The sequence below is a fragment of the Dendrobates tinctorius genome, unplaced genomic scaffold (assembly GCF_039654945.1).
Source record: "Dendrobates tinctorius isolate UK_male_01 unplaced genomic scaffold, ASM3965494v1 ptg000378l, whole genome shotgun sequence".
In the NCBI taxonomy this organism is placed as follows: domain Eukaryota; kingdom Metazoa; phylum Chordata; class Amphibia; order Anura; family Dendrobatidae; genus Dendrobates; species Dendrobates tinctorius.
In genome coordinates this window covers 680,428-696,745 of record NW_027362044.1, presented here as the reverse complement: position 1 = coordinate 696,745, position 16,318 = coordinate 680,428, and the positions used below count along the sequence as shown (strand labels likewise).

At 46.7% G+C, this 16,318-nt stretch overlaps 1 protein-coding gene across 8 annotated transcripts in view; it reads left to right on the top strand.

The window, feature by feature from the left end:
• LOC141075898 (uncharacterized) overlaps positions 1–16,318 on the top strand; it is an 87,126-nt gene that overhangs the window by 52,410 nt on the left and 18,398 nt on the right. For 4 of the 8 annotated variants that reach the window (XM_073563105.1, XM_073563101.1, XM_073563100.1 and 1 more), the window contains exon 6: positions 14,512–14,583. The exons of the other annotated variants lie outside the window; for them this stretch is intronic. In XM_073563105.1, coding sequence (XP_073419206.1) covers positions 14,512–14,583 — 72 coding nt within the window. The remainder of the gene's footprint in view (positions 1–14,511; positions 14,584–16,318) is intronic. 8 annotated transcript variants of the gene reach the window in all.

Here is a 16,318-nt window from a genome sequence, read left to right as displayed (position 1 = left end):
ACTCGAGGTGTCCCGAGCATACTCGTCACTCGAGGTGTCCCGAGCATACTCGTCACTCGAGGTGTCCCGAGCATACTCGTCACTCGAGGTGTCCCGAGCATACTCGTCACTCGAGGTGTCCCGAGCATACTCGTCACTCGAGGTGTCCCGAGCATGCTCGGGTGATCTCCAAGTATTTGGATGTGCTCGGAGATTTAGTTTGTCGCCGTAGCGGCTGCTAGACAGCCTGATTCTATGTGGAGATTTCCTAACAAACAGGCAATTCCATGAGGATGTTTCTCCCTGACTGTATTGTCCCCGCTGTACAGATGGTGGAGGAGGATCATGCTATGTGCTGTTATTATCGGGGGGGGCGGCCTCGGACTCTCAGCTCCAGTGATGAGAAATATTACTCTTTAGCACAAAACATTGTGGACAATTGTAGCTTCAGCTTTGTGAGAAGAATTTGAGAGAATCTCTTTTCTATTCCCCTTTGACTGCCCAGTTCACAAGGTCCATACAGACATGGTTAGGGGAGTTTGGTGGAAGAATATGCACAGAACCTGGACTCCAACCCTATTCCTCACCACAGGAACAGATATTATAAGCCCGGCCTCCCCCACCTCACAAATGCTGTCCTGGATGAATCATAGAATCGTAGAGTTGGAAGGGACCTCCTGGGCCATCTGGTCCAACCCCCTGCTCAAAGCAGGATTCGCTAAATCATCCCAGTCAGATGTCTGTCCAGCCTCTGTTTGAAGACTTCCATTGAAGGAGAACTCACCACTTCTCGTGGCAGCTTGTTCCACTCATTGATCACTCTAACTGTCAAAAAGTTTTTTCTAATATCTAATCTGTGTCTCCTCCCATTCAGTTTCATCCCATTGCTTCTAGTCTTTCCTTGTGCAAATGAGAATAAAGTTGATCCTTCTACAATGTGACAGCCCTTTAGATATTTGTAGACAGCAATTAAGTCTCCTCTCAGTCTTCTCTTTTGCAAACTAAACATTCCCAAATCCTGCAACCTTTCCTCATAAGACAGGGTTTGCAGACCGGTCACCATTCTGGTCGCTCTTTTCTGAACTTGCTCCAGTTTGTTGATGTCTTTTTTAAAATGTGGTGCCCAAAACTGGACACAATATTCCAGATGAGGTCTGACCAAAGAGGAGTAGAGGGAAATAATGACTTCACGTGATCTAGACTGTATGCTTCTGTTAATACATCCTAGAACTGCATTTGCCTTTTTTGCTGCTGCATCACACTGTTGACTCATATTCAGTCTGTGATCTATTAGTATACCCAAGTCTTTTTCACATGTGCTGTCACTTAGCCCTATTCCTCCCATTCTATATATGCTTTTTTCATTTTTATTGCCCAGATGTAGTACTTTGCATTTCTCCCTGTTAAAAACCATTCTGTTAGTTACTGCCCACTTCTCCAGTTTATTTAAATCTTTTTGAATCCTCTCTCTCTCTTCTCTAGTATTAGCTATCCCTCCTAGCTTTGTGTCATCAGCAAATTTAATCAGTTTACCCTCAATTCCTTCATCTAAATCGTTGATAAAGATGTTGAACAGTACAGGGCCCAGGACAGAGCCCTGTGGTACCCCACTTGAGACATTCTTCCAACTGGATGTGCAGCCATTTACGACCACTCTTTGGGTCCGATCACTAAGCCAGTTATGAATCCACCTAACAGTTGCCTTGTCCATTCCATACTTAGTCATTTTTTCAATAAGGATTGTATGAGAGACTTTGTCAAATGCTTTGCTGAAGTCAAGATATACTATATCTACAGCATTTCCTTGATCCACCCAATCAGTGATACCGTCATAGAAGGAAATTAAGTTAGTCTGACATGACTTATTAGTTACAAACCCATGCTGACTCTGTTTGATCACTTCATTCTTATCCAGGTATTGACTTACATGTTGTTTAATAATTTGTTCAAAGATCTTTCCTGGTATAGAAGTCAGACTCACCGGCCTATAGTTGCCTGGGTCCACCTTCTTCCCCTTTTTGAAGATAGGAACAACATTTGCTCTTCTCCAGTCTTCTGGCACTTCTCCTGTTCTCCAAGAATTTTCAAAGATTATGGAGAGTGGTTCAGAAATTTCTTCTGCTATCTCCTTCAGTACTCTGGGGTGTAATTCATCTGGACCTGGAGACTTGAATTCATTTAGGTTAGCTAAGTGTTTCCTCACTATCTTTCTGTTTATAGATATCCTGCATTCTTCTATTCCCTTAATAGGACAGTGAATAACAGTTGGTGTTACATTTCCTTTCTGAGAGAAAACAGATGCAAAATAGGAATTTAAAAGTTCAGCCTTCTCAACATCCTGTCTTACCATTTCATCATTTTCATCCTGTAAAAATCCTATAGCATCTTTGACTTTTCTTTTACTTTTGACATATCCCCAAAATCCTTTATTATTGCTTTTGACATCTCTTGCAAGCCTCAATTCATTTTCAGCTTTAGCTAATCTGATTTGTGCCCTGCAGATTCTGCAGACAGCATTATATTCTTCTTTAGATATGCCTCCCTCTTTCCATTTTATAAACATTTTTTTCTTCCTTTTTAGCATGTGCTTAAGTTCTGTGTTCACCCATCCTGGTTTCCTTAAATGCTTCCTATTCTTCCCTCTTTTCGGAATTGTTAACAACTGTGCTTTGAGAATTTCATTTTTCAAGATTTCCCATCCTTCCTGGACATTTTTGTCTTTAAGGATATCCAGCCATTGGATCCCTCCAATTATCTTTCTGAATCCCTTAAAATCTGCCTTTCTGAAATCTAACCTTGACGTCTGAGTCTTCACAGGTCTTCCGCCTCTAGTTATCCAAAATTCTAAAATAGCATGGTCGCTACCTCCTAGGGTTCCAGTCACTTTTACCTCCTCAACCATTTCCTCCCTGTTTATAAGGATTAGATCCAAGGTAGCAGTTCCCCTTGTTTTCTCCCCTACCTTTTGGAAGATAAAGTTGTCAGCAAGAGAGGATAAGAATTTCCTTGACCTGTTAGTTTTGCCTGAGAGAGATTCCCAACAAATGTCTGGATAGTTGAAATCTCCCATGACAACTATGTTATATTTTTTGGAGAACTTGGCCATTTGATGCATAAAGAGTTCATCCATATCTTCAGCTTGCACAGGCGGCCTGTAGTAAATGCCTACAATGGTGTCCTTTCCATTGTTCTGTCCTTGTATTCTTACCCAAACAGTTTCCACAGAACTCCCAGTCTCTGAAGCTTCAATCTCTGTGCAGATATACGCGTTTCTAACATACAATGCAACACCTCCTCCTCGTTTATCAAGTCTGTTTCTTGCAAATAAGTTGTATCCTTCTAGTCTTGTATTCCAATCATGTGTATCATCCCACCAAGTTTCAGTGATTCCAATGACATCATATTTCTTTTCCTGTGTTAGTAGTTCCAATTCTCCTTGTTTGTTGCCCATGCTTTGTGCATTAGTATAGAAACATTTTAGTTTGTGATTGGTTTCTCTTTCTCCAATATTTTTATTAATTAGATTCTTTCGTCTTTGTTCTTCCTTTCCACTTCTATTAGCAGAGTTCTCAATAGCATTTGTCAGGTGTATGGCTTTTTCTGGTCTTTTGCTTCCCTTCCCATGTTGTTCTAGTTTAAAGCTCTCCTTACAAGTGTAGCAAGGCGACTTCCAAATACATGCTTTCCAGTCTTCATAAGGTGCACCCCATCTCTAGCATGTAGTCCATCGTATAAGTAGTTCACTCCGTGATCCAGAAATCCAAATCGTTGCTGACGGCACCATCGACGTAGCCAGTTGTTCACCTGCAGAATCTTATTCCACCTCCTTGTTCCATGGCCATCCACTGGGAGGATGGAAGAGAAGACCACCTGCGCTCCCAGTTCTTTCACTTTCTTGCCTAAGTCTTCAAAGTCTCTGCAGATGGTTTCCAGGTCGTTTCTTGCGGTGTCATTTGTCCCCACATGTAGTAGCAGGAATGGGTAGTCATCTGTAGGTCTGAAGAGTCCTGATATCCTGTCAGACACATCTTTAATTTTTGCACCTGGAAGACAGCACATTTCTCTTGAAGTTATATCCGGTCTGCAGATAGCGGCCTCTGTTCCTCTCATCAGGGAATCCCCCATGACCACCACTCTCCGTTTCTTCTTCACAACATTTTTCTTTCTCCATCCAGGAGGACTCTGAAGGCGTACAAGGTTGCTGTTTGTTGGCAAAGTCTTATCCTGATGTATTTCTTCATCGTTTTCCTGCGTGAGAGCCTGGTACTGGTTTCTGAGCAGTATGGGTGCTGACTGCCTCCTGATCCTCCTGCTTCTCTGGGTCACATGTCTCCATTCCTCTGTTTCTTCAGGTGCACTTCGAATTTCTTCTCTTTCTGTAACATGAAGAGATAATTCTGCTCTGTCCAAGAACTCTTCACCTTCCTTAATGATCTTCAACGTAGCCAACCTCTCTTTGAGATTTTGCAACTTTTCCTCCAACAGGGACACAAGCTTGCATTTGTGGCATGTGAAATTTGGCTTTTCCACTGGTAAGTCTGTGAACATGTAGCAAGAAATGCAGCTCACCAAATGGCTCCTGGCCTCTTCCATCTTGAGATTTCTTAAAAACGATGAAAGATGAGCCAAAATTCGCACGCCGATAGGCCAAAACCCAGTGATCGTAGCGCTCGCGGAGACTCTTCACTTATCCCAGAAGGCACTGGGAATATGCAAATGATCTCCTCAAGACTCTTCCCCTGGTTTTCTGATTTCCTCTTTTCAGCTGCAACGGCCAAAACCCAGTGATCGTAGAGCTCGCGGAGACTCTTCACTTATCCCAGAAGGCACTGGGAATATGCAAATGATCTCCTCAAGACTCTTCCCCTGGTTTTCCGATTTCCTCTTTTCAGCTGCAACGGCCAAAACCCAGTGATCGTAGAGCTCGCGGAGACTCTTCACTTATCCCAGAAGGCACTGGGAATATGCAAATGATCTCCTCAAGACTCTTCCCCTGGTTTTCCGATTTCCTCTTTTCAGCTGCAACGGCCAAAACCCAGTGATCGTAGAGCTCGCGGAGACTCTTCACTTATCCCAGAAGGCACTGGGAATATGCAAATGATCTCCTCAAGACTCTTCCCCTGGTTTTCCGATTTCCTCTTTTCAGCTGCAACGGCCAAAACCCAGTGATCGTAGAGCTCGCGGAGACTCTTCACTTATCCCAGAAGGCACTGGGAATATGCAAATGATCTCCTCAAGACTCTTCCCCTGGGATGAAGGGACGAAAATTCCCAGAGACAACTCCAAAATCTTGTAGAGAGCCTTCTAAGAGCATGACAGGATATATTTACGTAGGGGCTCATAGTAATGTCTCTGGAGGACAAAAAATCCCCTGCAGGTGGATATGGCAGTTTCCTAATAAATATGGCCATATAGTGTAGCACAGTTCTCTATAAAATGTCTTATTGTTAGGACCTCACTAATCAATAGAATAAATGGTCTTCTACTCCTGTTCTCCTTGATGGGGTCAAGATTGAATGAATTCCGCTCATTTAGTGTGTATGGGATTAATGGAGATAAGCGCAGCACTTTCTGTTTTAAAGGGAACCTGTCAGCAGGATTTTGCACAGTAATCTTCACACAGTGTCAGGTCGGCGCTGTTATACTGAATAAAATGATACCTTGGTTGATGAAATCCGTCTTTTGTCTGTTTCTTAATCTTTATTTTCAGTTTCCTAAGGCAGGGTTAATGTGGTGCCCTGATTATATATTCATAATGTAGCCTGCTGACAGGTCACTGACCCGCCCCCTAATTTGCATAATGAATTCCATCAGTGAATGAATAAAAAAAAAACGCTTCTGCAGAAAGGCGTCGGCCATGGCACCTGCGCTGCGGCATAATCGCATGGTTACTGCACACCAGTGGTGGGATTCAGCCAGTTCCCCACGGTTCAATGGAACCGCTTGTTAAAAAAGCAGCCGGTTCCCCGAACTGGGGAGACTCGGAGCCGCGATCCGGGACTGCCACCAGGGGCTGGCTAGGCCGGGTGGCAGAGGGGCAAGTCTTTTTTGTTTGTTTTTTTTTCAATATAAGTCCGGGGTCGGTCCCTCCTCCTCCTCCCCTCCTCCTGAAGACCTCATACCTCCTCCAGCGGTCCCTGCAGCTCCGTACGCTGGTATCCTCTAGTCTTCCAGTGTGAGCAGTCATGTGGTACCGCTCATTACAATAATGAATATGGACGCTACTCCCCTCCCATAGGCGTACAGCAGGACCGCTCATACAGGAGGAGGATACATGTGCTGCCTGGATTTACATGCAGGGACCAGGGGAGGACTCAGGTGAGCCCAGCCATGCATACAAGGGGGGGAGGAGGATGAGAATGAGCCCAGGGGGACGGGGGGGGAGGATGAGAATGAGCCCATGTGGAGCCATTATACAGTATGGGGCAGTATATGGGGCCGTTATACTTTATGGAGCATCATGTGGAGCCATTATACTGTATGAAGCAGTATATGGGGCCATTATACTGTATGGAGCATCATGTGGAGCCATTATACTGTATGAAGCAGTATATGGGGCCATTATACAGTATGGAGCATTATATGGGGCCATTATACTGTATGCAGCAACATGTGGAGCCATTATACAGTATGGAGTAGTATATGGGACCATTATACAGTATGGAGCAGTATATGGGGCCATGATACTGTATGCAGCATCATGTGGGGCCATTATATAGTATGGAGCAGTATATGGGGCCATTATACTGTAGAATGTAGTGCACAGCCTGGCCAGCCGGTCAGTCAAGTGAGATAGCTGCATGGAAATATATGCAGCTGTCACACTCGGGTCAGGAGAGCCGCTGGCCAGAATGTGTACTGTTCTGATCTCATTCCAGTTTATTTTTTTTTACAACTGTTTGACTGCGCTCCTACTTGTATATGTTTGAGGGAAAGGTGTGTAAATGGGTGTGGCTTTAAATGGGTGTGGGTTGTTAAAAATTTGAATCCCACCCCTGCTGCACACTTAATCCCTTTTGCAGATTTACTTGAGCGAGTCAAAAAAAAAAAAAAGTCACTTTCAAAATGGCGCCCAGGGCGCCTGCGCAGTAGCAGTTATCTGTTTGTATAGAGATCAGATAGCTGCTGTTGCGCAGGCGCCGGAGGCACCATCTTACTGGAGAAGAAAAAAAATTCCAAGATGGCGCTGCCCGTGCCTGAGCAGTAGCAGCTCTCGGAGATCGCCAACAGCTGCTACTGCGCAGGCGCCATTTTCAAAATAACTTCTATTTTCCTCAATCAGGTAAATCTGCAAAAAGGATTAAGTGCACAGTAACCATACGATTATGCTGCAGCGAAGGTGCCACGGCCGACACCTGCCTGCAGAAGCGTTTTTTAAAAATTTTTTTATTCGGTATGTGATGGTATTCATTATGCAAACTAGGGGCGGGTCAGTGAGGGATCAGTGACCTGTCAGCAGGCTACATTATGAATGTATAATCAGAGCAGCACATTAACCCCGCCTTAGGACGCGGGCATATCATTAACACAAAACTGAAAATAAAGGTTAAGAAACAGCCACAAGATGGATTTCATCAACCCAGTTTTAACAGCGCCGACCTGACGCCGTGTGCAGGTTACTGCGCACAATCCTGCTGACAGGGCTGGTTCTGTGATGGCTGATTATTCAGTGATTGGAAAATCTGTACTATAGGGTTACATAACAAGAATGAACCAGAGACTGTACAGCGAGCAAGTTACAGCTACTCCAACCTCCGCAAAGAACACCAAACCTTCCGTGTTTTATAGTGTCGTCTAAGCATCAGTTGTAGGTGTTATTACTGCACTTTGGGTTTCCATAAAATTAACTATCAACCTTTGAAGTTTGGACAATGGAAGAAATTCTCAATAACTACATTTTTTTTTTTCTTTAATTTAGGCACTTATTGCGAATTGACTTGTAAAGTTTATGCTATTGGTCAGTATGAATGAGGCGAGTGTCACTGGACTTCTGTTTTTCGTGAGACTTGTTTTCACAGGACAGGCTGTAGATATTAGCGACATTTTGAGGCGAGTTAGTACAAATGCCCAGCATAAGTATTTTTTTCCTGTTTTTATATTTTACTTGTAAAATAATCTTGAGTGCCCAATTTTTTTCTCATAGCTTTTGTTTAAAATAAAATATTTCTCTTTCCCCCATGACGGCACCACGGAGAGAGAGGGATCCGCCCTCAGGGACAGGAAACCTACAGATGAAAAAGGCGGTACCTCTCTCCCACATCAGTTGGTTTTCTGTCCCTGAGGGAGAACCTACAGCACATACCTGCAGTCGACGTGGGATGCCGGGGACCGAGCCAGTCCGGTAATAGGCAGCGGGGCTCCCGGCCTCGGCTGGATCGAGGCCCCCTGCGGGCTTCCCCCGAAGCACCACCACCGGGGTCGGCGGGCCTTGAGGGTGAGTGGGGAGAGGCAGTGAAGAGTGGAGCAAGTTTGCCAATCCCAGGAAAAGGAAAACAAAAAAAAAAGGGGGTTGCCTCCTACGAGCAATGGCGGCTGTCACTACAGGAGGGCCCCCCGCCGAGTGCCGGGCCTGGAACAGGCTGTGGAGGATGGCGGCGGCCATCGGGAGCCGCAATACACAGGGCCTCGGCTGCACCTCGGAGCAACCCGGAGGGAGTGGCGGTGACCACCAGGGGGCGCAAGGTGCGGGACCGCAGAGCGGTGGAGGGTGACGGCAGCCACCGGGAGCCGCAGGAGATGAGTCCTTTACAGGCGGGTACAGATTGCTGGCTCCGGGCGCGGGATGCTGGCGGCGCGCGCACAAGTACAGTGCCATTAAAGTGGGGCCGCAGTGCACTACTGGGTAATCCGCAGTGCGCATGCGCGGGCGGCCACTTCCGGGGGCGCAGGGACCGCTGGGTAGAGGCGTCGCCAAATTCAAAGGAAAAAAAAAAAGCGCTCATATTTTAAACCCCACTAAAGGGGAAAGGAGTGTCAGCATGAGCTAAAAGCAGAAAGAGGAGACGCGGCGATCCCCGAGGCAGGGGCTGCGGCAAACGCAGGAACAGCGCCAGCATTCACAGCGCTAGCGCAACTCTTCCCAGCAGCGCAGCAGCAGTGGTCACGCAAGATCGCAGCGCAGCCAAAGCTCCACCATGGCAGCACAGCCAGACTTGGATTCAGTGGTGGAAATAATCTCTACACCTGAGACGGTATCTCTCGTTCCACAAGGAGGGTGAGTGATCTCCGTGAATGCCCGCTCGCTAATATGCGATTGTTAATTTTTCTGTTTCAGGGGCGTAAATGCACGACAAAATCCAAGCACATGGTATGTGCCATATGCACGGAGGAGCTACTCCCTACGTGGGAGAAAAAGCTCTGTGCGGCATGCGTAGAGCAGACAATACAGGAGGAATTTGCTTCAGATCTCAAAACACTAATAAGGACCCAGGTCGAAGACGCCCTTAAGGGCGCTAGAGCCTCAAAGAAGAAACGTAGGTCCAGGCATAGATCGCCAGAGTCCAGTGTTAGAGAGTCAGAAAGCGAACTATCTGACTCAAGTAACTCATCATCCTCCCAGTCCTCTTCATCATCCTCAGAAGGGGGACGTAGCTGCTTCCCCATTGAAGAAACAGACACCCTGGTAAAAGCTGTGAGGACAACTATGGGGCTAGTAGATGAACGGCCTAAGAAAACAGCCCAAGATCTGATGTTCGGTGGGCTGGAACAAAAAAAAAACGGAGAGCTTTTCCTATCAATGAGAAAATCCACTCCCTAATTAAACGAGAGTGGAAAAAGCCAGACAAAAAAGTCCTCAACACCCAAGAGGAAATACCCCTTTAACGACCCGGCCTGCTCCCTATGGAGTAAAGCCCCTAAATTAGACGTAGCCGTTGCAAAAGCTTCTAAAAAATTTGCCCTGCCCTTCGAAGACACACCCTGAAGGACCCAATGGACAAAAAAGCAGAAGCTTTTCTAAAAAATGTGTGGGAGGCGGCAGCAGGGGGGCTAAAGCCAGCCATAGCAGCCACATGCACGGCATGCGCCCTAATGGTCTGGCTGCACCACTTAGATTCACAAATAAAGGGAAAAGTCCCAAGAGATACACTGCAGAGGTCAGTTTCTGTAATGAAGGGGGCAGCAGCCTTCCTGGCGGATGCATCGGTAGACTCGACCAGGCTGGCGGCCAGAACAGCCGCCTTCTCGAAGGCTGCAAGACTCTCCTTATGGCTGAAATGCTGGCCGGGAGACTTACAGACAAAAAACAAATTGTGTGCAATCCCGCGCGAGGGGGAATTTTTATTTGGCCCAACGCTAGACAACATCCTGGACAAGGCAGGGGACAAGAAAAAATCTTTTCCCGTGTTCCCTAGTCAGGCATACAAACGGCCTTTTCGGAACAGAAGGTTCATGCGACGGAAGCCCCCAAAAGGGAACAAAGAAGGATGGGAGGATAGGAGAAATAAAAACAAGGGCTTTATGTTTAACAAATCACCTGATAACAAAAAGCCACAATGAAGGTACTCCCCGGGTCGGGAGAAGATTATACTACTTTCTCCAGGCCTGGGAAAAAATATCCGCGAGTTCATGGATATTAAACATAATAAAGGAAGGTCTGAGGCTAAAATTCATTACCCTCCCAAACAACTCTTTCGTGATAACGCCCCAAAGGACATCACACGAGCAGCTGGCTCTGCAACAAGAAATCGCGAATCTAAGGGAGAAAAACGTGTTACAAGAAGTCTCCTACCAAGACAGGGGCAAAGGCTTCTACTCCCCTCTCTTCCTTCGCAAGAAGCCAGACGGATCGTACAGGGCGATCATAAATCTAAAAAGGCTGAACAAATTCCTAGACATTCAGCACTTCAAAATGGAGACAATAAAATCTTGTACAAAAATGCTTCCCCCAGCTTGCTTCATGGCCGTATTAGACTTAAGAGACGCATACTACCATGTGCCTATTCACAGAGACCACATTAAATACCTCAAAGGTAATATCAGAGGTAATGGCCCACATAAGAGAGCTAAACATTCTGATAGTCCCATACCTGGACGATCTCTAATAGGGGTCACCTTTCACCACTGCAAACAACAGTTGGACATGGTCATGAGGTCTCTACTGAGTCTAGGGTGGATGCTGAACTTGCCCAAGTTCAGACTTGTACCGAGTCAGGTACAAGATTACTTGGGGATAACACTGGACTCAATCGAACAGAAATGTTATCTTCCGCAGGCGAAGGTTCAAAAAAATGACACAAATGGCGTCACAAATGATAGCTTCCCCGAACACTACCCTGAGAAAAGCAATGTCACTATTAGGATCAATGACAGCCTGCATGCCAGCAGTTCAGTGGGCACAGAGCCATACTTGAGACTTAAGGCCCTTTTACATTTAGCGATGCACCAGCGATCCGACCAGCGATCCCACCCGGTCAGGATCGCTGGTGCATCGCTAAATGATCGCTAGTGAGCTTTCATACAGAAAGATCTCACAGCGATGCAGCAGCGACGCAGCGCACGATACTTACCATTCACACACAGCGATCCTGGCGTCCTCCCGCCCGCGTCCAGCGTCGCTCGTCGTCACAGCAGGAAGTCTCAGCAGGAAGCGCCCGACGAGAAATGGAGCCGGACATTCTCGCGCGATCAGCGATGGACAGCGGGGGAGCCGGTCGCTGGTAAGTATCACACATAGCGATATCGCTAGCAATATCGCTATAACGTCACAAAACCAGTGACGTTTTAGCGATATTGCTAGCGATATCGCTTAGTGTAAAACCCCCTTTACAGTGGGAAATATTAGACGCAGACGGTTCCCCACACGGGAATTTAGACATGCAGTTAAACATCTCACCAGAGATAAAACAGTCCTTAACGTGGCGGACAGTTCCAGCAAACCTAGCCAAGGGGGATCCTTGGGCATGGCCTGCGACAAAGATCCTAACTACGGACGCAAGCCCCTGGGGGTGGGGTGCACATCTAGACAACCAGGTTGCACAAGGGCCCTGGGACCAGGAAAGAAAGTCTGCTTCCTCAAATATGAAGGAGCTGCTGGCAGTAAAACTAGCTCTCATTCATTTTCTAGATTCACTTCGTTCACATCACACAAGGGTCTTCTCAGACAACCAGGTAGTGGTAGCATATCTAAACCACCAGGGGGGCACCAGATCTTGACCACTGATGGAGGTAACAAAATCCATCTTCCACCTGGCAGAACCCAATCTAGAATCCCTGACAGCCCTTCACATAAAAGGTGCAGAAAATCGAACGGCAGACTTTTTAAGCAGGACACGTCTAAAACAAGGGGAGTGGGAACTAAGCCAGGTCGTGAAACTCTGGGGCCGGCCAGAAATAGACTTATTTGCGAACAGTCAGAACCAGAAGTTGGAAACCTTCTGCTCAATCGATCCCCGGGAGGGCCCAGTAGCTCTAGACGCTTTTACGATACCCTGGGATTATCATCTGGCCTACGCCTTCCCCCCCAATATCTCTCATCCCCTTAGTACTGAGGAAAATACGGGGGGATAAGGCGACGGTAGTGGTAATAGCGCCCTTCTGGCCACGGAGAATATGGTTCTCCTGGCTGAGTAGAATGTCTGTAACGGATCCTTGGGTTCTACCAGAAACTTCAAACCTGCTATCCCAGGGACCAGTGTATCACCCCCACATAAACAAACCTACACATGACGGCTTGGCTTTTGAGAGGGAGCTCCTAATTAGCAAGGGCTTCTCGTCAAACTTGGTAACCATGCTACTACAAAGCAGAAAGCCAGTAACCACTAGAGCATATGGCAAAGTGTGGAAAAAATTCTTGTCAGTGTCAGGCACCAACCCAACGGGCGTCCCTGTAGACAAGATTCTGGAATTCCTGCAGAGGGGGTTGGAAAAGGGGTTAGCTACCAGCACCTTAAAAGTACAGGTGGCAGCCTTGGGAGCTTTGTATAACCATGACCTGGCCAAAAATAGATGGGTTATGAGATTCATTAGAGCCTCAAGTAGATCTAGGCCGATCACCCTACGCATCCCCCCCCCCCCGGGATACAATTACTCTATCACGCAAGCTCTGGATGACCGAGTAATTCTTAGAACCGACCCAGCATATCTCCCCAAGGTGTCTTCACAGTTTCATAGGACCCAGGAAATCGCCCTACCCTCCTTCTGTCCCAATCCCAAAAAACAAAACAGAAGAGGTATTACACACTTTAGATGTAAAAAGATGCCTGGTCCAATATTTGACAACCACGAGGGAGTTTAGGAAGGATAGGGCTCTTTGTCTGTTTTCAGGGTCCTCGGAAGGGTCAAAAAGCATCAAAGGCCACACTGGCGAGGTGGATAAGAGAGGCCATCACCCTATCCTACTCCTCTTGCAGGGCGGCCATCCCGGAGGACTTAAGAGCCCACTCAACCAGGGCAGTGGCGTCATCCTGGACGGAGAAAGCCGGCGCTTCAATAGACAAGATATGTAGAGCGGCCACTTGGTCTTCCCCCTCTACATTTTTCAAACATTACTGTCTAGACTTAACCTCCTCTTCAGATCTCACCTTTGGGAAAAGGGTTCTGGAGGCGGTGGTCCCTCCCTAGATGTACAATCTTTGTAATTCTCTCCGTGGTGCCGTCATGGGGGAACAAGAAAATCGTAGTTACTTAACGATAACGGTATTTCTCTGATCCCATGACAGAATAAAACTAAGGAAAGAAAAAGCGCAATAGGGTCTTATCTGGGTGGAAAATGGAATAAATTCAGATGGAATCTACTCACCTTTTCCAGAAGAGATAAAAGCATGTAAATCATTGTCAGCCTGCTGCACGCCCGAAGGTTCACAACCGTGACCGCCAATATAACTCCTTTTGGATAAAGTATTTTAACTCAGGCTTACTGTGCGCTGCTGGACCAGGATAAAAATCACCACATGAGAAGTTTAACCATTTATTCCCAACGCGTTTCAAAGTGTAAAACCACTTCTTCCTCAGGGGATGACATGTAGTGAATAGATACAGCCCTTTATTAACACGTTTCACATTGTAATTGTGAAGGTTTAATTGTTAAGTAATAAGAACAATTGTAAATGTATTTCACGCTTTATTAACCCTTGAACTTTGACATCTGTCCTTTCATCACATGTGATTTTTGGCGCCTAGATTCAAATATTGTATGTATTTAACCGGAGAAGGCTGTATCTATTCACTACATGTCATCCCCTGAGGAAGAAGTGGTTTTACACTTTGAAACGCGTTGGGAATAAATGGTTAAACTTCTCATGTGGTGATTTTTATCCTGGTCCATCAGCGCACAGTAAGCCTGAGTTAAAATACTTTATCCAAAAGGAGTTATTCTGATCCCATGACGGCACTCGTACATCCCCTCCCTTTCACACACAGGTGTGCACATTAGAGTGAGTTAGTTAGCTTTAGTACTTAGCCACACGGTGCCTCTATTAAGCTTAATTTGTTTAATTTGATTTTTATAACCATTAGAGTAGCAGCTGAAAGTTCTGTGTAATGCTCTGTAAACCAACTGATGTGGGAGAGAGGTACCGCCTTTTTCATCTGTAGGTTTCCTGCCCCTGAGGGCGGATCCCTCTCTCTCCGTGGTGCCGTCATGGGATCAGAGAAATACCGTTATCGGTAAGTAACTACGATTTTCTCTCACATATAGATTTTGTAAATTCATACAATGTAAACCTCTGAAAAAGGGAGCGTAGGCTCAATGGTCACCATACGTGGTCAGCTATAGTCGAAGCAACGGTAATGGAGAAATCTGAATGAAACTTTTCATGTACAAAGCAGTTGGTCAATGAAAACAGGACATCTGCTCCGTGGTGGAGGCCCCCTGCGTCAGTCTAAGCTGAAACTGAGCTAAGACTAATGTAACTGCTGAAATTGAGCTCACGTTTTTGGTGTTATGGTGGCACCAAAGTAATTATGACCATTGTTCTGATGGTCATTCTCCTTTGTAATGCTAAGCAACAGTCCTTCGTAGTAGGGAGGTATGGTGGCAGCAGAAATCTGCTGGTATCAAAAATACTTTCCACACTAATGTTGTTACGTATGTGCATGGTGGTTCTGGTACATGGAGCCAACAAAGAACTACTGTATTGTGCTAGTGATGTGAGGATGAAACCGGTATTGAGGGCACTGGAATCTGCATTTTCTACTAAGGTAGATGGAACTTTTCTTCCATAAGCAAAATAGAATCAACCAACATATATATTTAAAAGGAGCATCATTCCTTTGAGTTCTTAGATGACGTTTAAGTCTGTTTAACACATGCAACATTCATTCATGGTCTCAGTACAGACTGCAATGTCTGGATGGCCGCAGGCCTCCTGACCACCAGCTTCAAAGTTCTGTAGGATGCTGTTAAGTTGGCTAAGGAGATCTGCAGCCCCACCAGACATGACAGTCCTCGCTTGTACTGTGAATGCCACATGGGTGAAACTGGCCTTATGATCTGTAAATTGAAGGAACATTAAATGCTCTGCTGCTTACATAATTTTCTCCTTCGCCTCATTGGGGGACACAGGACTGTGGGTGTAAGCTACTGCCGCCAGGAGGCTGACACTAAGTGAATGAAAAAAAGGTTAGCTCCTCCTCCACAGTATACACCCTCGCCCTGATTGCCGTCGAGACCAGTTCATGCTTAGTGTCCGTAGGAGGCACACGTCTGGTCTTTTTCCCAGACTTTTTTTTGCTTCTTTTACTTTCCATGAAGATGAGACAGGGGCGACGGACCCTATTGAAAGGGTCTGATCTCTCCAAACCATCAACGGGCGAGCACGTGCGAGTGTCGCCTCCACGTATCCTCTCCCGCAGCGTGGGACATGATGCCGGGCATAGCCTTGACCACCCTGAGGTATTGAAACCCTAGGCTGTACAGAGGCACAAGTACAGTCCGTGCGGCCCCCACTGCACCACCAATGCAAGTACTGCGGTGGTGGAAGGAGGCAGACGGTCCCTCTCCTCATCCTGGATCTCCTCATCCCCAGGCACGCCTACTCCGGTCGGGCCCGCCCACTCGCAAGGCACAAATTTTGAAGTTAGGAGCGGCCCAGACCCCTCCTGCTGCACTTCAGGACGCTCAGGGGTGCAGGACTGTGGGTAAGTGCTACCACCCCCCTCCAGCCGGGCAGCTATACTAATGGCGTCACTGCCCCAGGCCACGTCAGCCAGCCGGTCCAGAGGACCGCAGGCACAGAGCAATCAGTTTTGCAAAGCCTGCGATCCTTAACGCGCCCAGGAGCCCTCCCCTGCGACCAAGCCCCCAGAATGGGCTCTGTTTTTGTCGCAGTATATGGCACAATTGAGTCCCTTCAGGCCCCAGATAGGGGCAGGGACAGCGGCTCACCTGTCTTGGAGAAAT